Below are 13,843 nucleotides of genomic sequence, written 5' to 3'. Positions count from 1 at the left end.
ACAGTATTCTTTTCATTATTCCGCGAGTGGTGGTTGCTGGTCTCTGCTGATATTTGATGGTTCTTCCTCTACACCAAACAGAAAAAAAGTGTGTCAGTTGGTAAGCGATTACGGCACCATGAACTATCTGAGATCATAGTCCGCCATCTTGTGATGCCACAGGCTAGCACAGTCTGCCATCTTATGATGTCATAGCCAGCCAAATTCTGTAGCACGTTGTTGTAGTCCACCATCTTGGACCTCCCGTCTTTTTCCACCGCCATCTTGTGATGTCATAGTGGTAAACTTGTTGCCAATATTTGTCTTCACCTTTACCTTGGAGGGGAAACCTTGCAACTAATTTGTGTAAATGTCCAATTAATTAAAGTATGCCAGAAAGAACGTAACCGGTCTACTCACATACGTCAAACAGCAATGCTCTCCCTGTACTGGGGTTTTAGCACCACAGTGAAAAGGGCATGCGTGACGTGTGGGCTACTGTTTGCTGTACAGGCAGATACGTGGGTAATAAGTCCTGTAAGTGTTGTAAGTGAGCCGGCCGGGATGGCCGAACGGTTCTAGGCGTTACAGTCTGGAATTGCGCGACCGCTACGGTCGCAGGTTCGAATCCTGCCTCAGGCATGGGTGTGTGTGATCTCCTTAGGTTAGTTAGGTTTAAGTAGTTCTAAATTTTAGGGGACTGATGACCTCAGAAATTAAGTCCCATAGTGCTCAGTGCCATTTGAACCATTTTTGTTGTAAGTGACATCGGCAGTGACAGTAGTGGACTGTGGAGATGAAACACTAGTAAAAACAGAACATCCCCACTTACGTGTTGTGTTCTGAAGTGTGTTTTTAATCACTGAAACCAACAGTGTCGACATCTTTGATGTCCACCTATCCATCTTCATGTGGGGAAACATTTCCGGTTTTAAATCTGTATGACCTATCTTGCTCGTTATCTTCTCAGAGATCATTTCCTGCAGTTGGAACTCATTTAGTAAACCAAACCACTATAACGATCTGCAGTGTCCCGTTCGCTGGGAAATGTTGAAACTGAAGAATGAAATAGACCAGATGCTAATAAAGAAATAATGATGAAAACTAATGGCGAAGGTTTAAGTCCTCCTGGAAACACGTTGCGGAAGGAAATATAAATGACTGGCGGATATGAGAGTTTTAATCTGCCTTTTATGCCACAATGGATGTTTCAGAATTATAAACTAAATTTAATGTACTCTTTCTTCACCTTTTTTATATTCATATTCACCTCATCGGATGTTCATGAGCTACAAGGGCCACTGGTAATTGACATTAGTAGCTACTGAACGCCAAGAATAAATTAAATGTTTTTTGTACTACATTTTGCAGTATAATTTGACTATATGCTAGTTTTGAAAAGTGACTCTGATGAGCAGCTTCAAGACGCTAAGAATTCCAGTGAGGAGTGCTGAGGGGTGGTCCATCGCCAGCAGGGGCAGAGACAATGCGTGTCACTTCCAGAGTTACTACATTGGTAGCATTTTAAATTACTTCATCGGCTTTCACATCTGTCAAGAAATCACTCTTTCTCAGGATTATTGTGTATGAGTAAATAATAAGTAACACAGTGAGTTAGCGCATAATATTTGTATTCAAAATCCTCTGTACTGAAAGAAAGGATTACTGAAACAAATCTTTTGTACAATATACATTAATGTATGCCACGCATTATTGCAGTTTGTAATTATCCGCTGCTCTTCCAATGCCAACAGACATTTCTTGATATTTATGTGGTGAATGTGTCTCAGTTATATGAATTGACGCCTGGAACCGCATTGGCGATCAATTTTACGTGATGGGTTTCACAGTGGTTCAGCATATTTGCATAAGATATATCTGGCTCAAACTCTTGGGTGATTTCTTTGCTGACACTCAGTACTCAGCTATAGTCTGATGTTTTTCCTTTTCTCCTTTGTCTGTGCATATCTGTAACAGGAAACAGAAATCGTATTTACTTACATCTTGAAAGTTAAGTGTCTGTAGGATTAATGTAGACATAAGTGATAATACATCCTTCTTTCATTCTTTCGATATTTTCAAAATTTTGTTATAACTCTTCTGGAGACGGTAGTCTACCAGTGTTCCAATATTCTAGAAGGAATATTCCCATACAATTATCAGAAGTTTCACAAAAATGTTTTTTGCCCATGGTGTGGTTGTACCTCTTATGGTGTATCATTGGGTGTCGGGAAATGGCAGCAGTGGCACGTTCTCTCTCCAGAATCCCAGGCGCTCCCCAAGCCTGTCGTGTGCGAGTGTAAAGTTGGCCTGCATCAGCAGGTAGCTGCGGTTCTTCTGGTCGTACGGTTCCCAAATCACAGGATCAGCCTCAGGGGTTGGGTTCCTGTTGAGACACACAATACACGCATATTCCTTTATATTTTCTAGAGATATTAAGAAACAAATGTAAAGAGCAGCATTAAATTTCTTGTTGAAAGTTCTTATCAAAAGATAATTATCAATAACAAATTGAAGCAAGTGCAAGTAAAGTATCTAGTCATGCGCTTGTATTTCTCTAATATTAAGTATTACAAGAACACTGCGCAAGAAACTGGTGACATTCAGAGCATGCTACCCTAATACCGAGTATTGTGTAAAGGTCTCAATTTAGTGAGGATGTGACTCCAGAAGTTTCTCCAGATGTATCATAACTGGCAGGGACCGCCCACTGGTGATCATATCGAGTAGAGACTGCTGCGTTTCACTAGATGTTCCCAATAATCTGAGACATTTTCTGTGAGACAGGACTCTGAACTGCCATTGCGCCTCACAAGGGGAGGTCGCCAATCGGGACACGCCGATTTCGCCCAAATAGCGTGTGTAGAAGCAGGTGGGTCCCACTTCACGTGCCTTAAATATTTCGCCTGAGTGGGCCTTAGGAAGGGAGAAAATGCTCTCGAAAGTTTTTCCGAGAGCAGTATTTACTTATTGAGCGCTCTGTTCGTGGTTAACGGCGTAGCGTAATGGTCAAGCGTATTGCAAATCTGTTTTTTTCTCATTGTTATTTTACTTGGTTTCTTCAGATTGTTCAACTATTTACCTTAGAATTTAAATTCATTCAAGCTTTCGAATCAAATATAAAACAATCATATCGTAAATGACGTACAAAAAGGTTACAAAATAAAACATTATTCTTATTATGTGTATGACACTAACAGAAGTTACCCTAACTGACAGCTGGAATCGCAAGCGTCGAGTCAGCTATCCGATTTCTCAACAGGGAGTGTCGCGACTGTATGTATTAGATTGTGATTCTATTGCCAGTTCGCAACGATTCGTGGAGCTGTGAGTATTGTCGCGCCAAAATCAAACATGGCCACCCAACAAAAACTTTTATCTTGTTGCATTTTAATGTAGTGACCGACTGTAGTCGGTCTGTATCAGTGCAATGTATTATGAGGCATAAAATCTTGCAAATGTTGACTTCGTGCTGCATTAAGTTTCCTGTTCCGACTGATACCAGAGGGATGTTCGCTATTCCCAGTAACGTCTGATGCTGTTATTTAACACTGGAATTCTCGAATACTCTAGTATCAGTTGGTTTCTAATGTGACAGTTCCACTTCTAACTCATCAAAAGATTTTATTTGCTGGTGTACCTGTCTAGTTACCTTTTAAATTGATTATTTAGCGTTGGATGTCTAGTGCTTTTATTCCATTGCTCCCTATCTGCGTTTATGTTACCGACCCAAACTTTATTTCAGCTCCACAAAGGCGTTTGCATTTGACTGTTCCTTGCGACGATGCCACTGGATTTTTTTTCCCCAGAGCATAATTATTTAACCCGTCATTTCTAATTCTTATCAGTTTGTGTTGCTCGTAGCATTTCCTCATGTTCCGAAACTTTAGCATTGTTCAACCAATTTTTCCCCTTTCTTCCCCGGCTTGCTACCGAGTCAAGAATGGTTCTGAATATCATTTGTTTTCAACTAGAAGTGTATCCTTAACTTATTTCAGGCATATGGATAAGAATACCGGTTCATAAGTTGTCTCCTCTGTATTCATCATGGAGGGTAAGACTAAACATGAACGAGCAGGTGTTTCTAAAGGTGATCAAATTCTCTGTGGTTCTGCATCGTAAAATTACGAATTCGCGGGAAAAAACAATATTCAGTTGACGTCTATAAATTCACTCTTCCGCATTCGGTACAAAATACAGAATATGCTATCCCTCCATGCAAGCAGCTGTCAGAATTACGGTAGAAGGAAGAGAAACAACGAATCAAGTATGAAATACGAAATCTATCACTTCAAGACAGTGCCCGGAAAATAATGTCGCCAGGAGAGTCAGTTTAAAAGTATTTAAAGCGTTTCTCTGCAAAACATCATAGTAAGAGGCGTTTTAAGCTAAGTCGCTTTCTCCTTCGTTTGCCACATAGTTCTCTATATTGCTAGGCTTACCCTACACATAATTCCGACTTTTCAGTTCAACTTTCTTAACATACTTTTCTGTTTAATAAGTCTGTTGATAACTCAGTGGAGACAGTATTGCAGTTCTCTCCTTGTTTGAAATACTGCCATCGTATCCAAAAGGCTAAATGCATCACTAGGGGGCATGCTTACTAATGTGGTTTGGCGTCTTTCTGGATACAGTTTGTTACTGCTGTTAGTTTCACCTGCAATTCTCTTCTCGTACTCTGCCAGTATAGAATTACTAGTGACTTCACTGCAGTAAATGTTTACTCTCTTTCCGAAAACGAACATTATCAGTTTTCCAGGTCTAAAGCTGCAAAAACACGTACCCATATTTTGCGAAATTCGTCCAGAGACGCAACATATTTCTGCGCACTTTCTCTTCTTCTGATTCAGGATCAAAGTTATAGTCTTGATTTTTTTCATAGAAGATCATTGATAACTCTCCCCCATGTCCAACTCCTGAAATAAATAGAAATGACAAATAGAAAATATTTAGTTTTGTTCACATTCAACCCAGAATACTGCACATGTCGAGAAAGTCGTCAACTTCAGTCTTTTGCACAGACGACCAGTTACACACACACACAAACACACACACACACACACACACACACACACACACACACAGTAGGCTTTCACATTTTCATTTTATCTACTAGAAAAACAGTAAAAATGAGTTAAGTATGTCCTGGCAGGATATGTGCTCTCTTCCCATACCATTCTGACTCATTTTCAGATCATTATCATTCGAAGTTGACTTAAACAGAGGGACACTTTAGTTCCAACACTCCTCCGGTGGTGGTTTGTCGGTTGTGTCCATATATTAAGAAACTTAAATACACTCATCGCCGTAGATAGAGCTGCACCCAGAAGGACAAGGCGGATTGTGACTATTGTTGGCATGCAGGTAGACGATATCAAATTTATGAAATGATTACACATTCAACTTGGAAGGGCCAACATGATCGTGTTACATGGACATGAACGTATGTGCTGACAAGGTGTTAAGTGAGCCTCTCTGGTTGTGAATACAAGAATGAAGACGTGCAGCGTGGAGGTGTATAGATCTTGGATATAACACTGCGATACTCTGTCGCATTCTGCTTGCACCTGAGGGCAGAGACCCTACAAATTGGTGGGTGGAGTAGGAGTCTGGTAACATGCTTCATAGCGTCTCACATATTCTCGATAGGGGAGAGATTGGACTTGCATCTTATACATATATACACAGACAAAAAAAATTATCTGAATAGGACGAAAATCGATGGAGGTGATGTACACGTACAGACAAATAAATGATTTCAAGGTCAGGAAAATTTTGATTTATTTAAGAGAGGAAGCTTCCCAAACTGAGCATGACAGTAACGCGTTGGTCCACCTCTGGCCCTTATTGAAGCAGTTGCACGGCTAAGCATTGATTTATGGAGTAGTTGGCCGCCCTCTTGATGGATATCGCGGCAAATTGTCTCGAATTTGCACGTTAGACTGTCAAAATTGTGAGCTGGTTAAAGGGCACTGCTCGTAATTCTCAAAACGCTCTCAACTGGGAAGAGATTTGGCGATCTTTCTGGTCAACGTAGGGTCTGGAAAGCACGAAGACAAGCAGTAGAAACACGCGCCGTGTGCGAGTGGACATTGTCTGGCTGAGATGTAAGCCCAGGACAGCTTGCAATGAGGGGCAACAAAGTGGTACGTAGAATACCCTAGACGTACTGCTGTGAAGTAAGATCATTGGGGGGAAGCGGCAACAATACGAGTGTTCACGTTGGTGTGTAGAATGTATGAGTCTGGCGACATACCATCTCACTTTCGGAAAAATATCATCCACACAATTCAGAAGATTGCGAAAGCTGATAATTGCGAGAATTATCGCAGACTCTGTTTAACAGTCCATGTATACAAGTTGCTGACAAGTATAATATACAGAAGAATGAAAAAGAAAACCTAGGACGTGCAAGATGACGATCAGTTTGGCTTTGGAAAGGGCAAAGGCACGACAGAGGCACCACTGACGTTGCGGCTGATAATGGAAGCAAGAGAAAAGAAAAGTCAAGACACGTTCATAGGATTTGTTGACCTGGAAAAAGCGTTCGACTGTGTAAAATGGTGCAAGATGTTCGAAATTCTGAGAAAAACAGGGGTAAGTTATAAAGAGACGGATAATACGCAATATGTACAAGAGCAAAGAGGGAATAATAAGCGTGAACGACGAAGAACGAAGCGCTCGGATTAAAAAGGGGATAGGAGAAGGATGTACTTTCGCCCCTACTATTTAATCTTTACATCGAAGAAGCAATGACGAAATTAAAAGAAAGCTTCAGGAGTGGAATTAAAATTGAAGGTGAAAGAATATCAATGACACTATTCGCTGATGACATTGCGATCCTGAGTGAAAGTGAAGAATAAATACATGATTTGCTAAAAGGAATGAACAGCATGATTGCAGGCTATGGATTCAGAGTAAACAGAATAAAATGAAAGCAATGAAAAGCAGCAGAAATGATAACAGCGAGAAACTTAACATCGTGATTGCTGGTCACGAAGTAGACGAAGTCCTGGTCAAGAGAAGGCTATTAGTATCATACATTGTTGTTAATTTGAGGAAGACATTTTTTAGAATGTACGTTTGGAGTACAGCATTGTACGGTAGTGAAACATGGACTGTGGAAAAACCAGAACAAAAGAGATTCGAATAATATGAGATATGGTGCTACAGACGAATGTTGAAAATTAGGCTGACTCACAAGGCGAGCTTCTGTGCAGAATCGGAGAGGGAAGGAATATGTATAAAACACTGATAAGGAGAACGAACACAATGATAGGACATCTGTTAAGACATGAGGGAATGACTTCCATGGTACTAGAGGGAGCTGTAGAGGGCAAAAACTGTAGAGGAAAATAAGATTGGAATACAGTCAGCAACAAAATGAGGACGTAAGTTGCAAGTGTGACTCTGAGATGAATAGGTTGGCAGAGGAGAAGAATAGAAGAATTTGTGGCGAGGCGCATCAAACCAGTCAGAAGACCAATGACCCAAAATAAATAAATAAATAAATAAGTAAATTCTTGGCTTGTACAGAATCATACACTGAACCTTAGGAATGAACATTAACAGTCGTTTACAAATGAAAGTAAAAATTATGGGAATGCGTGCCGTGTGTTCTCTCACACATTTCCGAACCACTGCGAAACCCAGTCACACTGTCTACTGTCTCGTCACGCTCCCCCAGCTGACACACACATTCTCACGTGGCGCCACCTATTTGCAGTTCCTGTCCATGTGCTCCATGCTCACTACTGAGAGATCTCCGCAGGAGGTCAAACATAAATGTGCACACACAATGAAGATTGTGGATTTGTTGTCAACTGAGGATAATCAGTTACACGAACCCTTGCCGTCGGTTGTTACGGACATGTTCGTTCGACTTCTATGGAGAATCTAAAATATGCGAACGTGAAGGACATGGAAACGAATTGCGGATAGATTGCGTTAGATAGGAGTGTGGGTCAGCGGGGGAGCGTGCCGAGGTAGTCCGTGCTTTTTTGATAAACACTGTGTCCGCTTGCTGCAGTGGTTAACGTAACTGCCAAGCAGTAGATCCCAGGTTCGATTCCCACTCCGGCCGATTTTTCACTAGTCGCCGCTCATTTCGCATGCAGCTGATATCGTTCTTTCTTTTTTCTTTCCTTTCACCCCTCTGCCACCTTCAATTTACGAGTACACAATGAGAATAAAAATTTAACAATTAAATAGCCCACGTTGCTATACAATTCAACAAACCGACTGTGAAGATGGTGGTAGCTTTCAGTGAGGTCCAATATTTAAATGTAAAGTTGAGAAGTACTGGTATTTTTTTCGTAGATGTCAGCTCTAAACAAAGGTGATTTCAGTACTGCGGATTGTTTTCTTTTTTCTTTTGTTTTAACATCCTGTCGACAACCAAGTCAACATAGTCGAAGGTCTGTTTCAGGGGTGGAGGGCACAAAAATGAGGAAGGAGATGGACCGTGCTGTTTCCGCAGGAACTATTCTGGAAGCCATTTAGAGGAACTATGGGAAACCTAAATTTGGATTTGAACTGCCCTCCTTCCAAATGCGAGTCCAGTGTTGCAAAAGAACGGTTGTGAATTGGGCTATTAAGAAAGCGGCTCGTCAGGTTGTGTAATCTAATAACATAATTAATGCGGAAGGGAGATATTGGAAATGATTCACTAAGCAAGGAAACGTTGTTCAGTTTGTAATGTACGCTGGTAATCACATGGTATCAGAAGAAGTTAGCACGATTATTGTAATCAACACATGAACAGCATCGCTAATAGTAGATTTCTGGAGGTGAAGCATCAGAGGATTGGATAACATCATTTTTAGTGTTATTCGCTAAGATCTGTAAAACAGTAAGAGCAGCAGTATTGATGTTATCGACATCACTGGCAGGTATATGTAAAATTGTGATTTTTGTACTTACCCCACTGACTTGTGTGAATATTTTCTCCTCTGTAGTCGAATACAAAGGAATAAATTGGCTTGTTGGAGAGCTCGGCGGCGGTTCTAATGAAGCCATCATTAGGGTCGAACCATTTGAGGTCGTCGAAGAACTATGAAAGTAAGAGACTCATTTATATTAACATCGAACGAAAAACGATGAATCACAAAATCTTACAAAACAAGATTATAGTGATGCAACAAACAAGGATGCTGCAATGAAATATCTTTTCTAAATTCAAATACTGCATTTCCTTTATTTCCCGGTGTGGCCGAGCGGTTCTAGGCGCTTCAGTCTGGAACCGCGCGACCGCTACGTTCGCAGGTTTGAATCCTGCCCCGGGCATGTATGTGTGTGTTGTCCTTGGGTTATTTAGGTTTAAAAAATTGTTCAAATGGCTCTGACCACTATGAGACAACTGCTGTGGTCATCAGTCCCTAGAACTTAGAACTACTTAAACCTAACTAACCTAAGGACATCACACCCATCCATGCCCGAGGATTCGAACCTGGGACTGTAGCAGTCGCACGGTTCCGGACTGCGCGCCTAGAACCACGAGACCACCGCGGCCGGCTGTTTAGGTTGAAGTAGTTCTAAGTTCTAGGGGACTGATGACCTCACATGTTAAGTTATAGTGCTCAGAGCCATTTGAACCATATTTGAATCTTTACCTCCGTATTCTAATTGTTATTTGGACGCGAAATCAATGTAATAAACTGAAATTTAGTGGTATGCGGTGTTTAAAGAAGTCAAAACTTAGCTTGACAAGTTATCTAACTGATTAGTATTAGTGCCATGACTTGCCTTTAGGTGCCGGTAATGGTACGGCGCCGTACGTTGGAACATAAGCATCAGTGTACAGTACAGCTGCAGACAGTCGAAGGGGTCTGAGTGAGATGAGCAGGGCTTTACGGGTATTTTGTCAAAATAACAGCAATAGTGCTACTGCTCTTCGCGAGTATCGAAGCATTAAAGGAATACGGAAAGGACCTCCTCCCGCACCGCAGTTGAAGAAAATGATTCCGAATTTGGAATTAAATGGATATTTATGCCACTGATGAATAATTCGCTAAAATAACTGGCCACTTGCTTCTCAAAAATTCCTAGTTTTTGGCTCATTTCGTCAGGACTTCAAAAGAAAAAGTGTTAATGCAATGCATCGTACTCGGTTGACTACGGATGTTGACTGCTGTCAAGCGTGATTCCATACTTTGTATGAAGACTTCTATTTTGGGTGTTGATATTTATGCCACTGATGAATAATTCGCTAAAATAACTGGCCACTTGCTTCTCAAAAATTCCTAGTTTTTGGCTCATTTCGTCAGGACTTCAAAAGAAAAAGTGTTAATGCAATGCATCGTACTCGGTTGACTACGGATGTTGACTGCTGTCAAGCGTGACTCCATACTTTGTATGAAGACTTCTATTTTGGGTGTTCTGATGATGGGCTACGGTCGAAACGCGGCAATAATAAGAAATTTTGAACAATAAGTGACCAGTTGCTTTAGCGACCTTTTTCAACTGTGACATAAGTCTTCTCAATTTTGCGTCATGCTGCAGACCTTGTGCGTAATTTTATGTCACACCTGAACGTAATGGCGAAGTCGGCAACCATAAGCGGTGTTGCATGTTTCGAAAGGACCGAGGCTGGAATATGTCATACGTAATTAACAGTCATGCTCTGAAGGCTCTCGATGTGGGAAGTCATACTCCATGAGGTAATTATTTGGTGTTAAATTAAGTTCTTGTCAGTAGACAGTGAAATACGAACAAAGACAACATGACGTTTGGAAAGGATTCCTTTGCTGGTGTTCGCCAGTTTAGCAAGGATTCTGTCGGCTTAGTTAAATAAATACATTTTTAAAGTATCAGATGTGACCGTGGACAATTAATATTGATCGAAAACTGTCTCACAGAAGCTACCGTGCAGAGGAAATTAGCAACTGAACCGTAACGTCCTGTCAGTGCACCGTCAAAAGTGTACAAATTTACTTACGTACAAAGCTTCTACCACTTTTCGAAGGAAGCTTCGCTGTTGGTGGTAGGCTCTTTTCGAACTAATAGCCAGCCTTTGTCTGGTTTCGGACAGTTTAAACGACACTAAATGAAAGGGAAGGCTAAAATATGACGTACATGTTCCAGTGATGACAACGTTGTAAGGTGAAAAGTATTTCGAAATATGGAAATGAAGTACATGGCACCAACGAGTCTTGCTTTAGACAAGGAACGTCTCCGGGCTGCTGACGGGACTGTAAATAACCTAGAAATACAAGCCAGAGTAAACAGGAGGAGGGAAAAGAGAATTCTGGAGGAGGAGACTGCAGAAGGTGACGATAATCTATCCTATGGACCTGGAATGCACTGAAAAGGTAATCCAAACTTTGACTCTCGATTGTCATCCAGAAGTGACAGGACTAAATGAACCCCTGAGAAGACGCACAAGGGACGGAGTACAGTGTCACAACAACGTTGGCAGTGACGCATCATCCGAAAGTAGGTTTCGTATTTAAGTTTTGCACACCAGTGTTCCTTCCCTCAATTAAGCAACTTTGTTTGATTTTATTTTCCGCCATCACTTACTTTAATATCTATTACATCGTCTACATCTACACATATAGTTCACAAACCGCCGTACGGTGCGTGGCGGAGGGTACCTTGTACCACTACTAGTCGGTTTCCTCTCCTGCTCCGCTCGCAAACAGAGCGGGAGAGAAGCTACTGTCTAAAGACCTTTGTACGAACCTTTATTTTGGCACCTTATCTTCATGATCCTTACGCGAAATGTACTTTGACGGGACTAGAACCGGTCTGCAGTCGGCCTCAAATGGCGTTTCTGAAAATTTACGCAGTGGTTATCTGCGGAAAGAGCATCGTCTACCCTCTAGGGTAGAAGCGTCTTCGTAATATTTTTATGCTGATCGAACTTACTGGTAACAAATGCAGCTGTCTGCCTCTGAGCTGCTTCGATGTCTTCCTTTAATCCGATCTCGTTGGGATTCCAATCACTCGAACAATAGTCAAAAATGGGTCACAATTACGTTCTATGGGCCGTCTCTTTTTTTAATGAGCTACGCTTTCGTACGATTCTCCCAATAATCGAAGACGAACATTCGACTTCCTTTCTGCCAACCCGACATTCCACTTCCATTTCGTATAGCCTTGCAACGTTACGCATAGGTATCTAACCGACGTGTTCTGTATTTGTACTTTACATAACTGTTCTTCTTTCTCGTCCACAACACCTCACATTCTGCCGCATTTAGAACAGTTGTCACTCATCAAAACACCTACAAATTTTATGTAAGTCATCTCGTATACACCTACAGTCACTCAACAACGATACCTTCCCGTACACCAAAGCGTCATCAGCAAACACCCGTAAATTGCTGCTCACCCTGTCCATCAGGTCATTTATGTACGTAGAGGACACACACTATCATACTTCTCTGGGGCGCCACTGACAACTCCCTGGTCTCTGATATACACTAGGCATCGAGAACTACATACTTGTCCTGTATCTGGGAACATGAACGGTATACTCGGACCTCCTCCAGTAATCTACAATGTAGCAACGTGTCAAATGCCTTTCGAAAATCTAGGAACATGTAATCTGCCTATTGCCCTTTCTCCATGGTTTGCAGGATATTATGTGAGGAAAGGACAAGCTGAGATTCACACAAGTGGTGCTTTCTAAATCCGTGATGATTTATGGACAGGAGCTTTTCACTATTAAAGAAATTTTCATATTCGAACTCAGAATGTGTTCAAGGAACCTATAGCAAACCGGTGTTAAGGATACCGGTCTGTAATTGTGCGGATCAGTTCTTTTACCCTTCTTATATACAGGAGTCACCGCTTCCTTCCATTCGCTTGAGCCTTTTTGCTGGGCAAGAGATTTGCGATAAACACAGGTCAAGTAAGGAGCAACGCCGGAGAAGGCCCTGCGTAAAACTGAATTGGGGTTCCATCTGGACGTGGTGACTTATTTCTCTTCAAATCTTTCAGCTGCATCTCCACGCCACGGACGCCAGTTTCTACGTCCACTTTGCGGGAGTCCGTACGACAGCCAAACGACGGAATGAATGTAAAATCCTCTTGCGTGAATGATTTCTTAGACGTGAAACTTTATACTTCCGCTTTCTTTTCACCAACTTCTGTTGCCAGCCCAGATTGCTCGACGAGTGACTGGACAGAAGACTTAGACAAGCTTACTGATTTTACGTATTACCAGAACTTTCTCGAATTGTCGGAAAGGTCTTTTGCTAACCTATGACGGTGCAATTGTACGCTTCACGCATTGCTCTGCTTACTACGGACGCACGAATTTCTGCTAGCTATAGTCTCAACACTCACGTGGCCCTTTTTTTAATAGAACGTGCAACAATATCTGTTTCCTCAGTATTTTCCGAATTTGATTATTAAACTGCGGCGGGTCCTTTCCATCCTTAATCCACTTCTTGGCACGTATGTCCACTTTAAACTTTCTCCTTAATCACTCTACGTCCACCACACTGGATGTCCATTCATTGTCTAAGGAATGCTAGCAACTGCTTACCTGTTTTTCTAGCTTAAACACTGTCCTGGCCTTCTTGACGGATTTGTGACTTTAGTAATCATCTTCTACATGATCACATCAGGATCACTAATCACTGTTTCTGTACTGACAGCGTACATCAGATCGTTCACGCGACATTTGAAAAGAGGGGCAATGTTAGGTTTTTTCGAAGTGAAACAACTTATCCTGACTGAATTCATTTCAACGTTAGCTACACAATTCGTTTCGGTCCTAGTAGTATGACTCAGTGTCCTATAAACGATTTTCATTTGTTTTCTGGCCTTACATAAGATGAAAGCGTTCTACGATCACTTACGAGGTTGTTAGTTACATTTCACATTCTAATTAGTTGGACGATTTATCGTTGGA

General features: G+C 41.5%; 1 protein-coding gene across 1 annotated transcript in view; it reads right to left on the bottom strand.

Annotated features, from left to right (window-relative positions):
• Positions 1-1,314: 1,314 nt before the first annotated feature.
• LOC126356035 (cholinesterase-like) overlaps positions 1,315-13,843 on the bottom strand; it is a 43,527-nt gene continuing 30,998 nt past the window's right edge. Inside the window, exons 8-11 of the mRNA XM_050006691.1 lie at positions 8,902-9,031; positions 4,763-4,895; positions 2,184-2,365; positions 1,315-1,947 (exon numbers count right to left, since the gene is read on the bottom strand). Of these exons, the coding sequence (XP_049862648.1) occupies positions 2,197-2,365; positions 4,763-4,895; positions 8,902-9,031 (432 nt within the window). The 3' untranslated portion in view covers positions 1,315-1,947; positions 2,184-2,196. The remainder of the gene's footprint in view (positions 1,948-2,183; positions 2,366-4,762; positions 4,896-8,901; positions 9,032-13,843) is intronic.

Source organism: Schistocerca gregaria, chromosome 3 (assembly GCF_023897955.1).
Source record: "Schistocerca gregaria isolate iqSchGreg1 chromosome 3, iqSchGreg1.2, whole genome shotgun sequence".
In the NCBI taxonomy this organism is placed as follows: Eukaryota; Metazoa; Arthropoda; class Insecta; order Orthoptera; family Acrididae; genus Schistocerca; species Schistocerca gregaria.
Note: the sequence above shows the minus strand (reverse complement) of the source record. Positions and strands in the feature narration are given on the sequence as shown.